Here is a 14082-nt window from a genome sequence, read left to right as displayed (position 1 = left end):
AATATGTAAAATCCCACAGCCACTTTGGAAAATAATTTGTCAGCTCCTCAAAATGTTAAACAGAGTTTTATGACCCAGCAATTCCACTCCTACATATATACCCAAGATAAAAGAATACAACTGTACAAAAACCCTACACAAACGTTCTTGGTAGCAGCCAAAAAGTAGAAACCCAAATGTCTGTCAGCTGATGAGCGGATATATAAGCGTGTAGTACATATAAAATGGAATATTATTCAGTAACAAACAAAAAGAAAACTGGCCAACAAACATGGAAAAAGATGCTCAATTCATTAGTCATTACAAAAATGCAAACCAAAAGTACAAGATGCCACTTCAAACACACTAGGATGGCATAAAAACAAACAGAAAGTAGCAAGTGTTGACAAGCATGGAAAGAAATCGAAACCCTCCTGCATTCCTGGTGGGAATGTAAAATGAACGGCACAGCAGCTGTAGAAAACTGTGGCGGTTCCTCAGTGCGTTAAACATAATTACCATGACCCAGCAATTTCACTCCTAGGTATACACTCAAAAGAACTGAAAGCATGTATTCTAACAAAAACCTGTACCCAAATGTTCATAGCAGCACTATTCCTAACAGCCAAAAAGTGGATAGAACAAAAATGTTTATCAAGTTAACTACGCTAGGTGAAGTGACAGATGTGTTAACTACCTTGATCTTGGTAATCATTCCACCATGTTTATCAAATCATCACGTTGTAAACTTCAAATACAGGTTATTCTATTTGTCAATTATTTGTCAATAAAGTCGGGGGGAAATTTTCTAAGGTCATCAACAATATGATATATCCAAACAAAGGAATATTATTCAGCCCACAAAAAGGAATAACGGACTGACATACGCAACAACATGGAAGACACTGAAAAAACATGCTACCTGAAAGCCACACAAAAAAAGGCCACATATCGTCTGATTCCATTTATATGAAATATTTAGAAGAGACACCTACAAGACAGGAAGTTCAGTGGTTGCCAGAAGGTGGCATGAAGGGGAAACAGGAAGTGACTGTTTAAAGGATATGGAGTCTCCTTTTAAGGTAATAGAAAAAAGCTGGGGGCACCTGACAGGCTCAGTAGGTAGAGCACGTGACTCAATCACTGGGGTTTTGAGTTCAAGCCCCACATTGAGGGTAGAGCCTACTTTAAAAATTAAAATTAAAAAAGGCAGGGGCAGGGGACACGCGGGGGGACTCCTGGGTGGCTCATTCAGTTAAGCCTCCCTTTGACTCAGGAACTAGACAATGGTGATGGTTGTACAACTTAATTGTATACTATTTTTTTTTAATGTTTACTTATTTTTGAAAGAGCACACATGTGGGGAGGTAGCGGGAGGGAAGAGGCAGATAGAGAGGGAAACAGGGGATCGGAAGCCAGCTCTTGGTGACTGCAGAGAGCCCGATGCTGGTCTCAAAATCACAAACTGTGAGATCATGACCTGAGCCGAATGCTTAATCAACTGAGCTACCCAGGGACCCCTGTATACTTTAAAAGAATACATTTTGTTGTCTTTTGCACACTTTTTAAAATGAAATACTGACACATGCTACAACGTGATGACTCCTGAAAACATTACACTAAGTGAAAGGAGTCAGTCACAAAGTCCACATATTTTGTGGTTCTATTCACATGACATGTCCAAGATAGGCAAATTTAGAAGCAGAAAAGTTGATGGGTGGTTGCCTGGAGCTTGGGTGGTGATGTACAGAGGACTGAGTGCCAATCCAATGGCTAAAGGGCTAGGTGGGGAGGTGGGCAAAATGTTCTAAAGTCAAGACTGTGGGCAATGCTAAACAGCCCTGAATATACAAACAGAAACCACTGAATAGTACATTTTAAATAGGTGAATCATACAATATGTGAATTATATCTCGATGCTTTAAAAAAAAAAAAAAAAACCTGTCTGGATATAAACCTTGCAATTGCAACTTAAAAAGAACTTTTTTTATTAATTTTTTTTTCAACGTTTTTTATTTATTTTTGGGACAGAGAGAGACAGAGCATGAACGGGGGAGGGGCAGAGAGAGGGAGACACAGAATCGGAAACAGGCTCCAGGCTCCGAGCCATCAGCCCAGAGCCTGACGCGGGGCTCGAACTCACAGACCGCGAGATCGTGACCTGGCCGAAGTCGGACGCTTAACCGACTGCGCCACCCAGGCGCCCCTAAAAAGAACTTTTTTAATGTTTTTGAGAGAGAGATAGAGAGCACGAGTGGGGGAGGGGCAGAGAGAGGCAGACACAGAATCAGAAGCAGGCTCCAGGCTCTGAGCTGTCAGCAAAGAGCTGGGTGCAGGGCTTGAACTCAGGAACTTAATGGACTGAGCCACCCAGGCTACCTGCAACTTAAAACTCTTAGGACATTCCTCTTATAAGGATCGCAGTCAATTTCTACTCCCTAATTTGCGTTAAAATCAGAATTCTAACAGTGAAAGAGTGGTGGGGTTTTTTTTTTTTTGGTTTTTTGTTTTGCTTCTCTAGAATCTAATTATTTTGGGAAACTAACTGAAGCTTAATAAATTCTGTTCTACACAGCCTCTGTCATTCCAGGGCTTACTGTTGGAGTCAGATGTCCCCTCCTTGCAAGCCAGATGCCCTAGAACTTGGAATTATTCGTTAGCCTTATGGAAGCTCCCTAACCTGAATCACTTCTCAACCTAGACTTAAATTCCAAAGTGAGACCTTGACTTCCATTCCTTCCGGGTCCCGCCGCTTAAAAACTCCAGAAAGCCTTTACTAAATGCCTGCTGAAGTAAAGCTACTGAGCATGCCCGGTTTGGCCAACTCAATTCAACAACATTCCAGAACAAAAACTATAGTTCCCGCGTTAAAAGGTGGAAAAACAGAAGAGACAGGAACAATGCCTAAGAATTCGAACTAAAAGGAAAGTCAAGATTCAAGGGCTAAGCAGAAGTGAAGGACAGAACTTATACAGCTCAAACTTCGCACTTGGTAAAGTGGTACGGTCGAAACGACCCCCCAAAAAAGAGGGGGAAAAAGCTAAAACAGATGAACGAGAGGGTAGGTCAACTGGGGGTGACGGTGTCGATGACGTAGACTACCCATACGGTTCTCTAAATCAGCCCTATCCGAAACTAATACTAAGATGACCAAGGCTTAGCGTCACCAGTAATAAAAGATATGCTGTGATGAAACTCACTTCCAAGAAGTTCCCTTTCTACAATGGAAAAAGCCGAGCCGTGGCCAAGATACAACAGCCAAAAACGTTTGCTAAGCTCTCAGCTCCTGCCTTCAACCATTTCCACCGCCATCTTCTAGATAAGAACCTAGAACCGTTTCTAAAGGGCTTCCAGCAGCATCACCTCCATGCAAAGCCCGGGAAGGCTGCGTTACTCAGGTCGCCCAGACAGCGTTAAGGAGGAAGCCTCCACCTTGCCCCTCTCCGCGCCTGCTAGATGCACGCAGCTGGCTGCTGTCCTCTTTCCCCCAATATGACCCCCGGCCCGGTTTTCCGAAGTCCGAACCGGGGGCGCAAGGCCCAGTGCGCGGGCCTCACCTGCACACGCCGCGGATGCAAGGCTCCAGCCAGATGCGGTACGCGGTCTCGATGTGCTCCTGCGACACCTCCTCGGGCCGCACCGTCTCCGCCCAGCGCCAGGCCGCCTTCTCCAGCTGCAGCCGCGGGGCCATGGCCTTGGCCCGAAGAGCGCCTCCCGAGCCGAGCCGTCGCTGCTGTTGCTGCTGCCGCTGCCGCCGCCCAAATGGGCTCCGCCACCTGCCAGCAATGGGGACCAGGCGATCCCTCAGCCAGCTGGCCAGTCAATCACCTGTGCGCGCCACTGCCGCCGCGCCCGCCCGCCCGCGCCCGACCCGCACGACTAGCCGCAAAGCGCCGCCGCCGACACCCGACACCCCTCGCGCCCGCAGACGTTGGAGGGATACTCCCCGCCGCGGTGGGCGCATGCGCGTTCCCAGCAGTCTTTGCGCCACCCCGCGCCTCTAGCCCGACGGGTGGAGGAAGGGGAAGCAGCCTGTTCGAGGTAGTGTTGCCACGTCCTCACCGGCGCTGCTGGGGAAGCAGCGTCTGAGCACCTGTCCAGGGTAGCGTCCTGCGAGCCACTACCCTAACAAGCTGGCACCTTGAGGGCAAAAGGCTGCCTATTCTCGCTCTCTGGTACTTCCCCTTAACCTTGAAGGAATCACGCGAGAAGCTACTCAACGCACATCATAGGGCCGCTGGACTGCGGGGTAGGACCTGCAACCAGGTCACCAAAAAAATGACGGTCGGCTCTGTAGAGGATGATTAAACTTGAGCCTGGACCGGTTCCGACTCCTTTCCCGAGCCCTCCTGACGTCACGGGATGTTCTGGGCCTTTCCTCAAGTAGAACTGGACTACATGTCCCGGCATGCATAGCGTGCTGTCACTCACTGGATGCGAGGCATGCTGGGATTTGTAGTCCTCGAGGTGGAGGGGGGCTTCGGGTGAGGTGGGCTTCGGGTGGGGTTTCTCTGGCTGGGAGGGTCTTCTGGCAGCTGGCTGACCCCCTGACTGCTGTCCTCTCTTTTAGAGGACTTAGTCCTTTTCCGAGGCTCTTCTCTAGCTCCCGGGTTTAAAAACATTTCCTTTTTACAAGTCCTGCCCCAGGATCTAAAGAGTAGCCTTATCATAATGTTTTGCAAACTGTAAAGGGCACTGTTGGAGGGAAGGTTTTGAGGACTTTACATTTGAATGAGAGCCCTCCAGGGGTCTAAGCGCTAATTTCTGACTCAGCAGTTTACCAGCTGGGTAACCTTGGACTTGATGCTTAAAGTGTGCTAGTCATTCATTAGATAAACATTTGCTGAAAGCACGACGAAGATAAGACGTGGTCCCGGCTTTGGGGGGGGGGGGGGGGAGCGGTAGAAACACAAAGATCCCCTTCCCAGCCTTGTAAGGTTTGCAGTACTTGGTAAAAGGCTTACTAGAAGAGGTAATTCCTAAACTCATCTTAAAAAATCAGTAGAACTTAGCCAGGATAGAAAAAAGGCACCATTACAGACAAAGGGAACCCTAAGGAGCAAAGGCACAGAAGAGAGAGACTTCTTGGTGTGAGAAAACAAATTCTGAGACCGAGGGAGGTTAGGTTAGAGGTAAGCCTTGAGAGGCAGGCCGACTTTGCCTTTATCCCAGAGATTCCTTGAAATGTTTAAAGCTGGTGAGGCATACATTGGAGATTTGCATCTTGTATAGCTTTTTCAGTTTGAGTCAAGGTCAAAAGTAGAGAAACCTCTTAGAAGACTACTGAAGTAATAACAGGCCAGAGATCATGAAGGCCTAAACTGGGGCAATGTAATTGTACCAGGGGTGAGGTATAAAAGCACAGCCCTGGGGCTCCCAAACAGACCAGGTTCAACCACTTGCCACTGACAAAATCCAAAGGCAGAGCATGAGTGGCAGTAGTGGTGGTGAAACGAGAAAGGAAGGAATTTATTTCCATGAGGCCGACTCGGGGAAGACCATGGACTAGCATCTCAAAGACTTCTCTAAAGGGCTGAAAATGCGTTTACATTTATATAAGGAAAATGTGAGACTAGGGTCATTGGGTACTAGCAGGTAAGCAGCGAAGGTCAGGTCAGTCTTCCTCAATCATTCCTGGTCTGGCTGGCCCAGGGCAGTCCTTGTTGCTTCAGGGGGTGCTTTTGGCTCACATGGGGGGGGGGGGGGGGATGCTTTGCCTGCAGGGTCTTTTGCCAGAATTAGGAGATAAGCTGGAAAGAACTTAATCAATTAGAAAGTACATAATGTGGTCAAAATGGAGGTTGTCCTGTTTCATAATAGATAACCGCCTGAGGAGACAAATTTGAAAGATACCTAGGATGTGGAATTGCTACAACTTGATGATGTTGGTCTAACCAGTGTCTATTCACCTGTTATTTGACCTTCAAGTTTGGGTCATAGCCCTTTCCTTGGTGCTTACAGCTCCCTGTGCCACCCATTGTCTCACTTAGCAAATGATGAAATTGTATTATTCACCAGGCTGTCACTGCTATATGCCAGTTTTCTTTTTTTTAATTAAAAAAAATTTTTTTTAATGTTTATTTATTTTTGAGACAGAGAGAGACAGAGCATGAATGGGGGAGGGTCAGAGAGAGAGGGAGACACAGAATCCGAAGCAGGCTCCAGGCTCTGAGCTGTCAGCACAGAGCCCGACATGGGGCTCGAACTCATGGATGGTGAGATAATGACCTGAGCCGAAGTCGGACACTCAACCGACTGAGCCACCCAGGCGCCCCTATATGCCAGTTTTCAAACCTGGGTAATAGTTTCTACCAAGTGAGATAGGGACTACAGAAGGAACAAGTTTAGAAGGGAGATGATGATTTCAATTTTTAAAATACAGTAGACCCTTGAACTATGTGCTGTACCTTGACCCCCAGCAGCATGGAAAGTCTGGGTATAATTCTTGACTGCCCAAAAACTTAGCTACTGATAGCTTGCTGTTGAGCAGGAGCCTTATCGATAAGTCCATGAACACATTTTGTATGTTTTATGTATTATAGACTGTATTCTTAAAGCAAGCTAAAGAAAATGTTACTAAGGGGCGCCTGGGTGGCGCAGTCGGTTAAGCGTCCGACTTCAGCCAGGTCACGATCTCGCGGTCTGTGAGTTCGAGCCCCGCGTCAGGCTCTGGGCTGATGGCTCGGAGCCTGGAGCCTGCTTTGGATTCTGTGTCTCCCTCTCTCTCTGCCCCTCCCCCGTTCATGCTCTGTCTCTCTCTGTCCCAAAAGTAAATAAAAAAAAAAAAAAAAAAAAAAAGTTCTTCAAAGAAAATGTTACTAAGAAAATCATAAAGAAGAGAAAAATACATTTACTGTACTGTACTATATTGGAAAAAGTGCAAGTGGGTCCACACAGTCCGAGCCTGTGTTATTCAAGAGTCGACTGTATTGCATTTTAGGTGTGTGGTTGAAAACCAACTTCCATGCTTCAGAGCCAAAACATAACAGGAAGACAGAGTTTGGGGTAAGGAGGAACAATAGCTTTATTGCTTTGCAGGCAAAGGAGGCTGCAGCAGGCTGACCTTCAAAACCTGAAGGCCTGGGACACCTGGATGGCTCAGTTAAGCATTCAACTCTTTGTTTTTGGCTCAGGTCCTGGTCTCATGGTCGTGGGATCCAGTCCCGCATCAGGGTCTGCATTGAGCATGGAGCCTGCTTAAGATTTTCTTTCTCCCACTCTCTCTTCCCCTCCCCTACTTGTGCTCACTGTCTCTTACAAATAAATACAGTTAAAATATGTGTGTGTGTGCGCGTGTGTGTGCGTGTGTGTGTAGGCACCTGGGTGGCTCAATCAGTTAAGTGTCCAACTTCGGCTCAGGTCACGATCTCACAGTTGATGAGTTCAAGTCCCGCGTCAGGCTCTGTGCTGACCGCTCAGCGCCTGGAGCCCGCTCTGGATTATGTCTCTCCCTCTCTCTCTGCCCCTCCCCCTCTCAAAAGTAAATAAACATTAAAAAAATTTTTTTAATACGTATATTAAAAAAAAACAAAACTGCAAGCCCTCCCGGAGGAAGGGGCTGGAGGGTTATAGGGAGATACAGGATCTGGCTGGTTTTGACAGGCATTGTGTGGTGCTACCAGCTTCCAGTCTTGTCTTTAGGGTGGTAAGAGAGGAGGGCAAGTTTGCTGAAGAGAGGGAAAAGGTTACTTTAAAATCCAGGTTTGCTGAAGCGTTGGTGCAGTCATTTTGATTTTTATTGTTTTTTTTTTTAATGTTTTTATTTATTTCTGAGACAGAGAGAGACAGAGCATGAATAGGGGAGGGGCAGAGAGAGAGGGAGACACAGAATCGGAAGCAGGCTCCAGGCTCCGAGCCATCAGCCCAGAACCTGACGCGGGGCTCGAACTCACGGACGGCGAGATCGTGACCTGAGCCGAAGTCGGACGCTTGACCGACTGAGCCACCCAGACGCCCCTTTTATTGTTTTTTAAAGTGGTTTCAGATGCATAAGGGACATACATGTCAAGACAGCAGACATGAATCTGAATCTTGCAGGATATATTGTCCTGCACCATTAATTTTTCATTCTATGCTGGATGATTCTTATCAGCATTCAAATGTGATTTGATTTCTCCCAAGTTAACAAACTCTCTCTTGACTCCCACATCCACCCCAAGCTACTGTCCCATTTTTCTGCTCCCTCTTTATAATAAAACTGAAAAGAGTTGTCTATAGTTTTCTCCAGTTCCCCTCTTCCTATCCTCATTAAATTAATTCCAAATCAAGCTCTTGTCTCTATCTCCCCCAAAACCACTCATATGAAGGTCACACTGTGAAATCCATTGGTAAGCTCACACTTGATTTTGTCCTACCAATCCAAAGCATCTGAACCATTATTCAATCTCTCTCTGGAACCTCTTCCTTTTCTTAAGTTGCAGGATACCACATTCTCCTGCTTTTCCCACGATTCACTGGCCATTCTTTTTTAGTGCCCTTTGCTGCTTTGCTCTTATCTCTAACTTGTAAGCTTGAGTGGCATAAGGTTGTCCCTGGACCCTTCTCTAATACATTTACTCCCTGGGTGATCTGATCTCCTTATGTAGCTTTAAATACCAGCTGTGTGTCGATTGCCAAATTCATATCTCCAGACTCGACCTCACTCCTATGATGCCAGATTTGTATGTCCTGCTTACCTGGCATCTCTAGTGTGCGATACACTTTACAAGTCCAAAACCTATCCTTATTCCACTTCAGTTGCCCCCAAATATCCTTCTAAATCTTTGCCATCTCAACAAATGGCAACTCTATCCTTTCAGAAGCTTTAGAGGCAGGTTTAACCTACCCTTCTCCTATATCCCCATCCAGTCCTTTTACAAATCCTGTCAGTCGGGTGCCCGGGTGGCTCATTGGGTTAAGTGTCTGACTCTCGATCTCGGCTCAGGCCATGATATGGTTTGTGAGTTTGAGCCCCACATCCGGCTCTGTGGTGACAGTGCAGAAACTGCTTGGGATTCTCTCTCTCCCTCTTTCTCTGACCTCCCCGCTCATGTGTGCGCAACCTCTCTCTCAAAATAATTAAATAAAAACTTAAAAAAAAAAACCAGCTAACAAATCCTGTCAACTGTGCCTTCAAAGTATATGCAGAACACAACCACCCTACAGTTACCATCACCACCCTGATCCCACCTGGATTTTTGCAAAAGCTTCCTAACTGGTCTCCAAGTTTCACCCTTGTCTCTTTATAGTCTGCATGTAAACTGAGTGGACACTCCCTGGCTTGAAAACCTCGAAAAACTTCCTTTCTCCCTCCCTCCTGTCTCCTGTCTTCCTCCAAAGGCCCTCTCCCCTGCACCTTACTGCCTAGACTTCATTTCCTATCACTGTCCCTTCCCCCAACTTTGAGCCAGCAACACCATCTTCTTACTCCCTGCGCACGACTACCAAAGCCGACTTCTGCCTCAGGGCCTTTGCATCTGTGGTTTCCTTTGCCTGGAACACTCTTCTGCACAGCCACATGGTACGGTTGTGCTCCTTCACCTAATAAGCTTCGGGAACGGGAAGGACCCTAGAAAGAAGGTCCAGAAGGAACAATTGTTAGATATAAGGAGAATCAGAAGAATTGGGTACCTGAGAAGCTTAGGGAGGAAAGTTTCAAGAAGATGGGAATGGTCAGCAATGTTAAATTCCCATCTATTTTCCTCCCCATTTCTTAGCTCCTTAGTAAGATTATCGAAAGAATTATCTATCCCTAGCACTTTCCAAAAGAAATATAATACAGGCCATATAGGTAATTTAAAATTTTCTAGTAGCCACATTTTAAAAAGCAAAAAGAAACAGGTGAAGTTAATTTCAACAATATAATTAACCTAGTATATCCAAAGTGGGTACGTTTCCACATGAAATCAATATTTAAAATATATCAACGAAATATTCGATCGTCTTTTCTTCACACTATATTCTGGAAATCTGTGTGTGTTTTACACTCGCAGGTCATCTCAATTTAAACTTGCCGCATTCGGGGCACCCGGGGGCTCAGCTGGCTAAGCCTCTGACTTTGGCTCTGGTCATGATCTCACTGCTCATGAGTTCAAGTGTGGCATCGGGCTCTGTGCTGACAGCTCAGAGCCCGGAGCCTGCTTTGGGTTCTGTGTCTCCCTCTCTCTCTGCCCCTCCCCTGCTCAAGCTCTGCCTTTCTCTCTCTCTCAGAAAAAAAAAAAAATTTTTTTTAAACATTTCAAACTTGCCTTATTCAGGTGCTCATTAGCCACATGTGGGGAGTGCCACCGCGGTGGACAGCCGAGGTCTGTACTCTCTCGACTTACTCATCTTCTGTTCACTCTTCAAACAACTCCAACCTGGCCTGCGACCTTCTCATTCCCCTACAGCTGCTCTCATCAAGGTTCGCATGGCTCCCATGTCACCAAACCCAGTAGTCTTCTCTCAGCCCTCAGCTCGCTGCAGTCACTGCTCCTACCATCTTGAAATGTTCTCTTGGTTTCTAGGCAGTATCCGCTCCTGGTTGTCCACTTCCCTCAGTCACTGCTCCTTCTCAGTCTTCTTTGCTGTCTCCTCCTCCTCTTCCTCCTCCTCCACGGATTTCCTAAATGCTAGTCTAAAATAAAAACTCACTCCTATGTGTCTCCTCTATACTATAGTCGCACTTCACTCTGACGCCAGATGTGTGGGTTTCCCATACAGCCAGCAATTCTGTGGCACCAGCCAGATGTCCTACATATTTAACTCAGTTCTGTCACTATCTACCTGGAGATATTATCAGATCACACAAGTTAAGGGTTCAGTCCTTCAAGACTGCACACACACATACACTCCTTCAGACGTCAATTGCAAATCCAGGTTTCTGACCAACTGGCTACAAGTCAGAGGCGCCCATCACCTCTTCCTCAGGTTTGACTGATTCGCTAGAGCAGCTCACAGAACTCAGGAAAACATTCTACTTACTAATGAACAGTTTATTAGGAAAGGCTGGAACTTAGGAACAACCAGACGGAAGAGGGGCGTAGGGCAAGAAATGTAAGAAGGGGCGCAGAGCTTTCATGGCCTTTCTGGACACGCCCTTTCTGGACACGCTACACTCCCAGCAACCCCACTGTTCACCAGCCTGGAAGTTCTCTGAACCCCAGTCCTGTAGGTTTTTATGGAGGCTCCATTACACAGCCAGAGTTGATTAAATCATCGACCGTTCATGACTGATCTCAGTCTCTACTCCCCAGAGTTCGGGGGCTGGGATTGAGGCTGAAAGTTCCAGCCCTCTAATCATGATTGGTTTTCCAGGCAACTAGCCCCCATTCTTAAATTACCCAGGGGCTTTCCAAAAGTCATCTCATTAACATAAAGCCTGGAGTAGTTGGAAGGGGCTTGTTATAACAAAAGACAACTTTATCACTCCAATTACTTAGGAAATTCCAAGGGTTTAGGAACTCTGGGAAGAATGAAGGAAGACCAACATGTATGTATTTATTTTTTTAACGTTTATTTTTGAGAGAAAGCGAGAGTGAACGGGGGAGGTGCACAGAGTGGTAAGGGTGGGGGGTGCGGGGAGGAGGGACAGAGGATCTGCAGTGGGCTCCACGCTGCAGATGCGGGGTTTGGACTCACAAGAACCTGCTGACAAATGTGGGGTTCGGACTCACAAACCGCAGGATCATGACCTGAGCCGAAGTCGGATGCTTAACCAATGGAGCCAGCCAGGCGCCCCCCAAATATGTATTGCTTTTTATAAATCACAGCATCACAGCTGAAGTTTTGCCAGCCTTCATCCTGGGCCCTCTTTTATATAGGTCAATAAAAAAGAAATAGAAACATAAATTAGGTTATGTCACTCCATTTTGTCATCATTTCACATTTTAAATAAAATCTAAGCTACTTTTCATGACCTATAGGGCTATGGTAGGCAGAATAATGCCCCACCCTCCCACCCCGAAGATATTGCTATAGATTGAATGTTCTCATTTCCCAGAAATTCACAGGTTAAATCCTAATGCCCAATGTGATGGTATTTGGAGGTGGGGCCTTTGGGGGTGCTTAGGTCATGAGGGTGGAGCCCTTATGAATAGGATTACTGCTCTCATAAAAGAGACCCCAGAAAGCTCCCTTGCCTCTTCCACCAACATGAAGACATAGTGAAAAGACAGCTTTCTATGAACCAGGAGACTAAGTTCTCATCAGACACTGCTTCTGCGAGCACTTTGAACTTGAACCTCCCAGCTTCTAGAACTGCTAAGAAATATTTCTGTTGTTGATAAGCCACCCAGTCTATGGCATTTTTTTTTAATTTTTATTTTATTTTAGTATGGCATTTTTGTTATGGAAGCCCAAATACAGTAAAACAGATGTCCATGTCCTAATTCTCAAAATTTGTGCATATGTTATGTAGCAAAAGGATGTAGCTTTGCAGATGTGATTTGATTAAAGATCTTAAAATGGGGATATTATCCTGGATTACCTCAATAGACCCAATGTAACCACAAAGGTCTTTCTTTTTTTTTTTTAATGTTTATTTTTTGAGAGAGACAGAGCGTGAGCAGGGGAGGGGCAGAGAGAGAGAGACACAGAATCTGAAGCAGGCTCCAGGCTCCGAGCTGTCGGCACAGAGCCCGACGCGGGGCTCAAACTCACGGACCATGAGATCATGACCTGAGCCGAAGTCGGACGCTTAACTGAGCCACCCAGGCACCCCAACACAAAGGTCTTTCTAAGTGGGAGACAGAATGGTCAGAGCCAGAAACGACGTTACCCTGCTGACTTGAAAGTGGAAGGAGTCACAAGCCAGGGAATGTAGGCACCCTTATACGCTGGGAAAGGCAAGGAGAATGGATTCTCTCCTGGATTCTCCGCAAGGAACGCAGCTCTGCCCACACCTTGATTTCGGTTCAGTGAAACCCTCTCCAGACATCTGAACTCCAGAATTATAAATTGTTTGAAGCTGCTGAGTGTGGTGATTTGTTACAGTAGTAATGAAAGAGAACTTCAACTACCTCCATTTTGACCTCAGTCTGTACTTTTTTGATTAAATTCTTCTTTCCAGCTTATCTCTCAACTCAGGCAAAAGACCCCGCAGGCAAAGCATCCGCTGACGTGAGCCCAAACTACCCCTCAAGCAACAAAGACTGCCCTGAGCCAGCCAGACCTGGAGTGATTGACCCCAAGGCAATGACTGATTGGCCCTTCACAGCCCACCTGCCTGTACTCACCGACCTTGTTTCACATTTTCCTTGTATAAACATACAAGTATTTTCAGCACTTTGGAGACTGTCTTGGAGACGCCAGGCTGCAGTCTTCCCGACATCAGCCTCACAGAAATAAATTACTTTCTCATTTCACCACTGACGGAGCCACCCAAGCACCCTTTAAATAAATAAACTTATTGGGGTGCCGGGGTGGCTCCAGTTGGTTGAGCATCTGACTTCGGCTCAGGTCATGATCTCAAGGCTCGTGGGTTCGAGCCCTGCATCCGGCTCTGTGCTGACAGCTCAGAGCCTGGAGCCTGCTTCGGATTCTGTGTCTCCCTCTCTCGCTGCCCCTACCCTGCTCATGCTCTCTCTCTCTCTCTCTCAAAATAAATAAAAATTTAAAACGTTTTTAATAAATAAACTTAAAAAAAAATACACTATAGGCTCAGTCACTTAAGCGGCCAACTCTTTTTGGCTTGGTGTTTTCGGCTCAGGTCACAGTCCCGGAGTCATGGGATCGAGCCCCACATCCGGCTCCACACTAGGCATGGAGCCTGCTTAAGATTCTCTTCTCCCTCTGCCCCTCTCCCCCACTCTCACGCTCAATCTCTCTTTCTCTCTCAAATTTAACAGCAAAAAGAAATCGCTAAATAATGAATGTGCGTCAGTCTGAATAAGGATTATCGCTTTAGTTCCAGAGGTATGGTTAAAAGTAGATTCTTTTTCTGGGGCACCTAGGTGGCTCAGTCGGTTGAGCATCTGACTTTTGATTTCAGCTCAGGTCATGATCTCATGGGTCATGGAATCGAGCCCCGAGTCCACTCTACACTGACAGTTAGGAGCCTGCTTGCGATTCTCTCTCTGCACTCCTCCCCTGCTCATGTGGGCATGCACACGCACTCACTCTCAAAATAAACAAACAAAAAGTAGA

General features: G+C 46.4%; 1 protein-coding gene across 7 annotated transcripts in view; it reads right to left on the bottom strand.

Annotated features, from left to right (window-relative positions):
• USP48 (ubiquitin specific peptidase 48) overlaps window positions 1-14082 on the bottom strand; it is a 115626-nt gene that overhangs the window by 85150 nt on the left and 16394 nt on the right. For 3 of the 7 annotated variants that reach the window (XM_058718733.1, XM_058718737.1, XM_058718738.1), the window contains exon 1: window positions 3537-3875. The exons of 1 other annotated variant lie outside the window; for it this stretch is intronic. In XM_058718733.1, coding sequence (XP_058574716.1) covers window positions 3537-3670 — 134 coding nt within the window. In that variant the 5' untranslated portion in view covers window positions 3671-3875. Of the gene's footprint in view, window positions 1-3536; window positions 3879-14082 lie in introns of those variants that run through there. 3 more of the 7 variants (XM_058718734.1, XM_058718736.1, XM_058718735.1) reach the window with 2 other exon arrangements.

The sequence above is a fragment of the Neofelis nebulosa genome, chromosome 2, assembly GCF_028018385.1.
Source record: "Neofelis nebulosa isolate mNeoNeb1 chromosome 2, mNeoNeb1.pri, whole genome shotgun sequence".
Classification (NCBI taxonomy): domain Eukaryota; kingdom Metazoa; phylum Chordata; class Mammalia; order Carnivora; family Felidae; genus Neofelis; species Neofelis nebulosa.
Note: the sequence above shows the minus strand (reverse complement) of the source record. Positions and strands in the feature narration are given on the sequence as shown.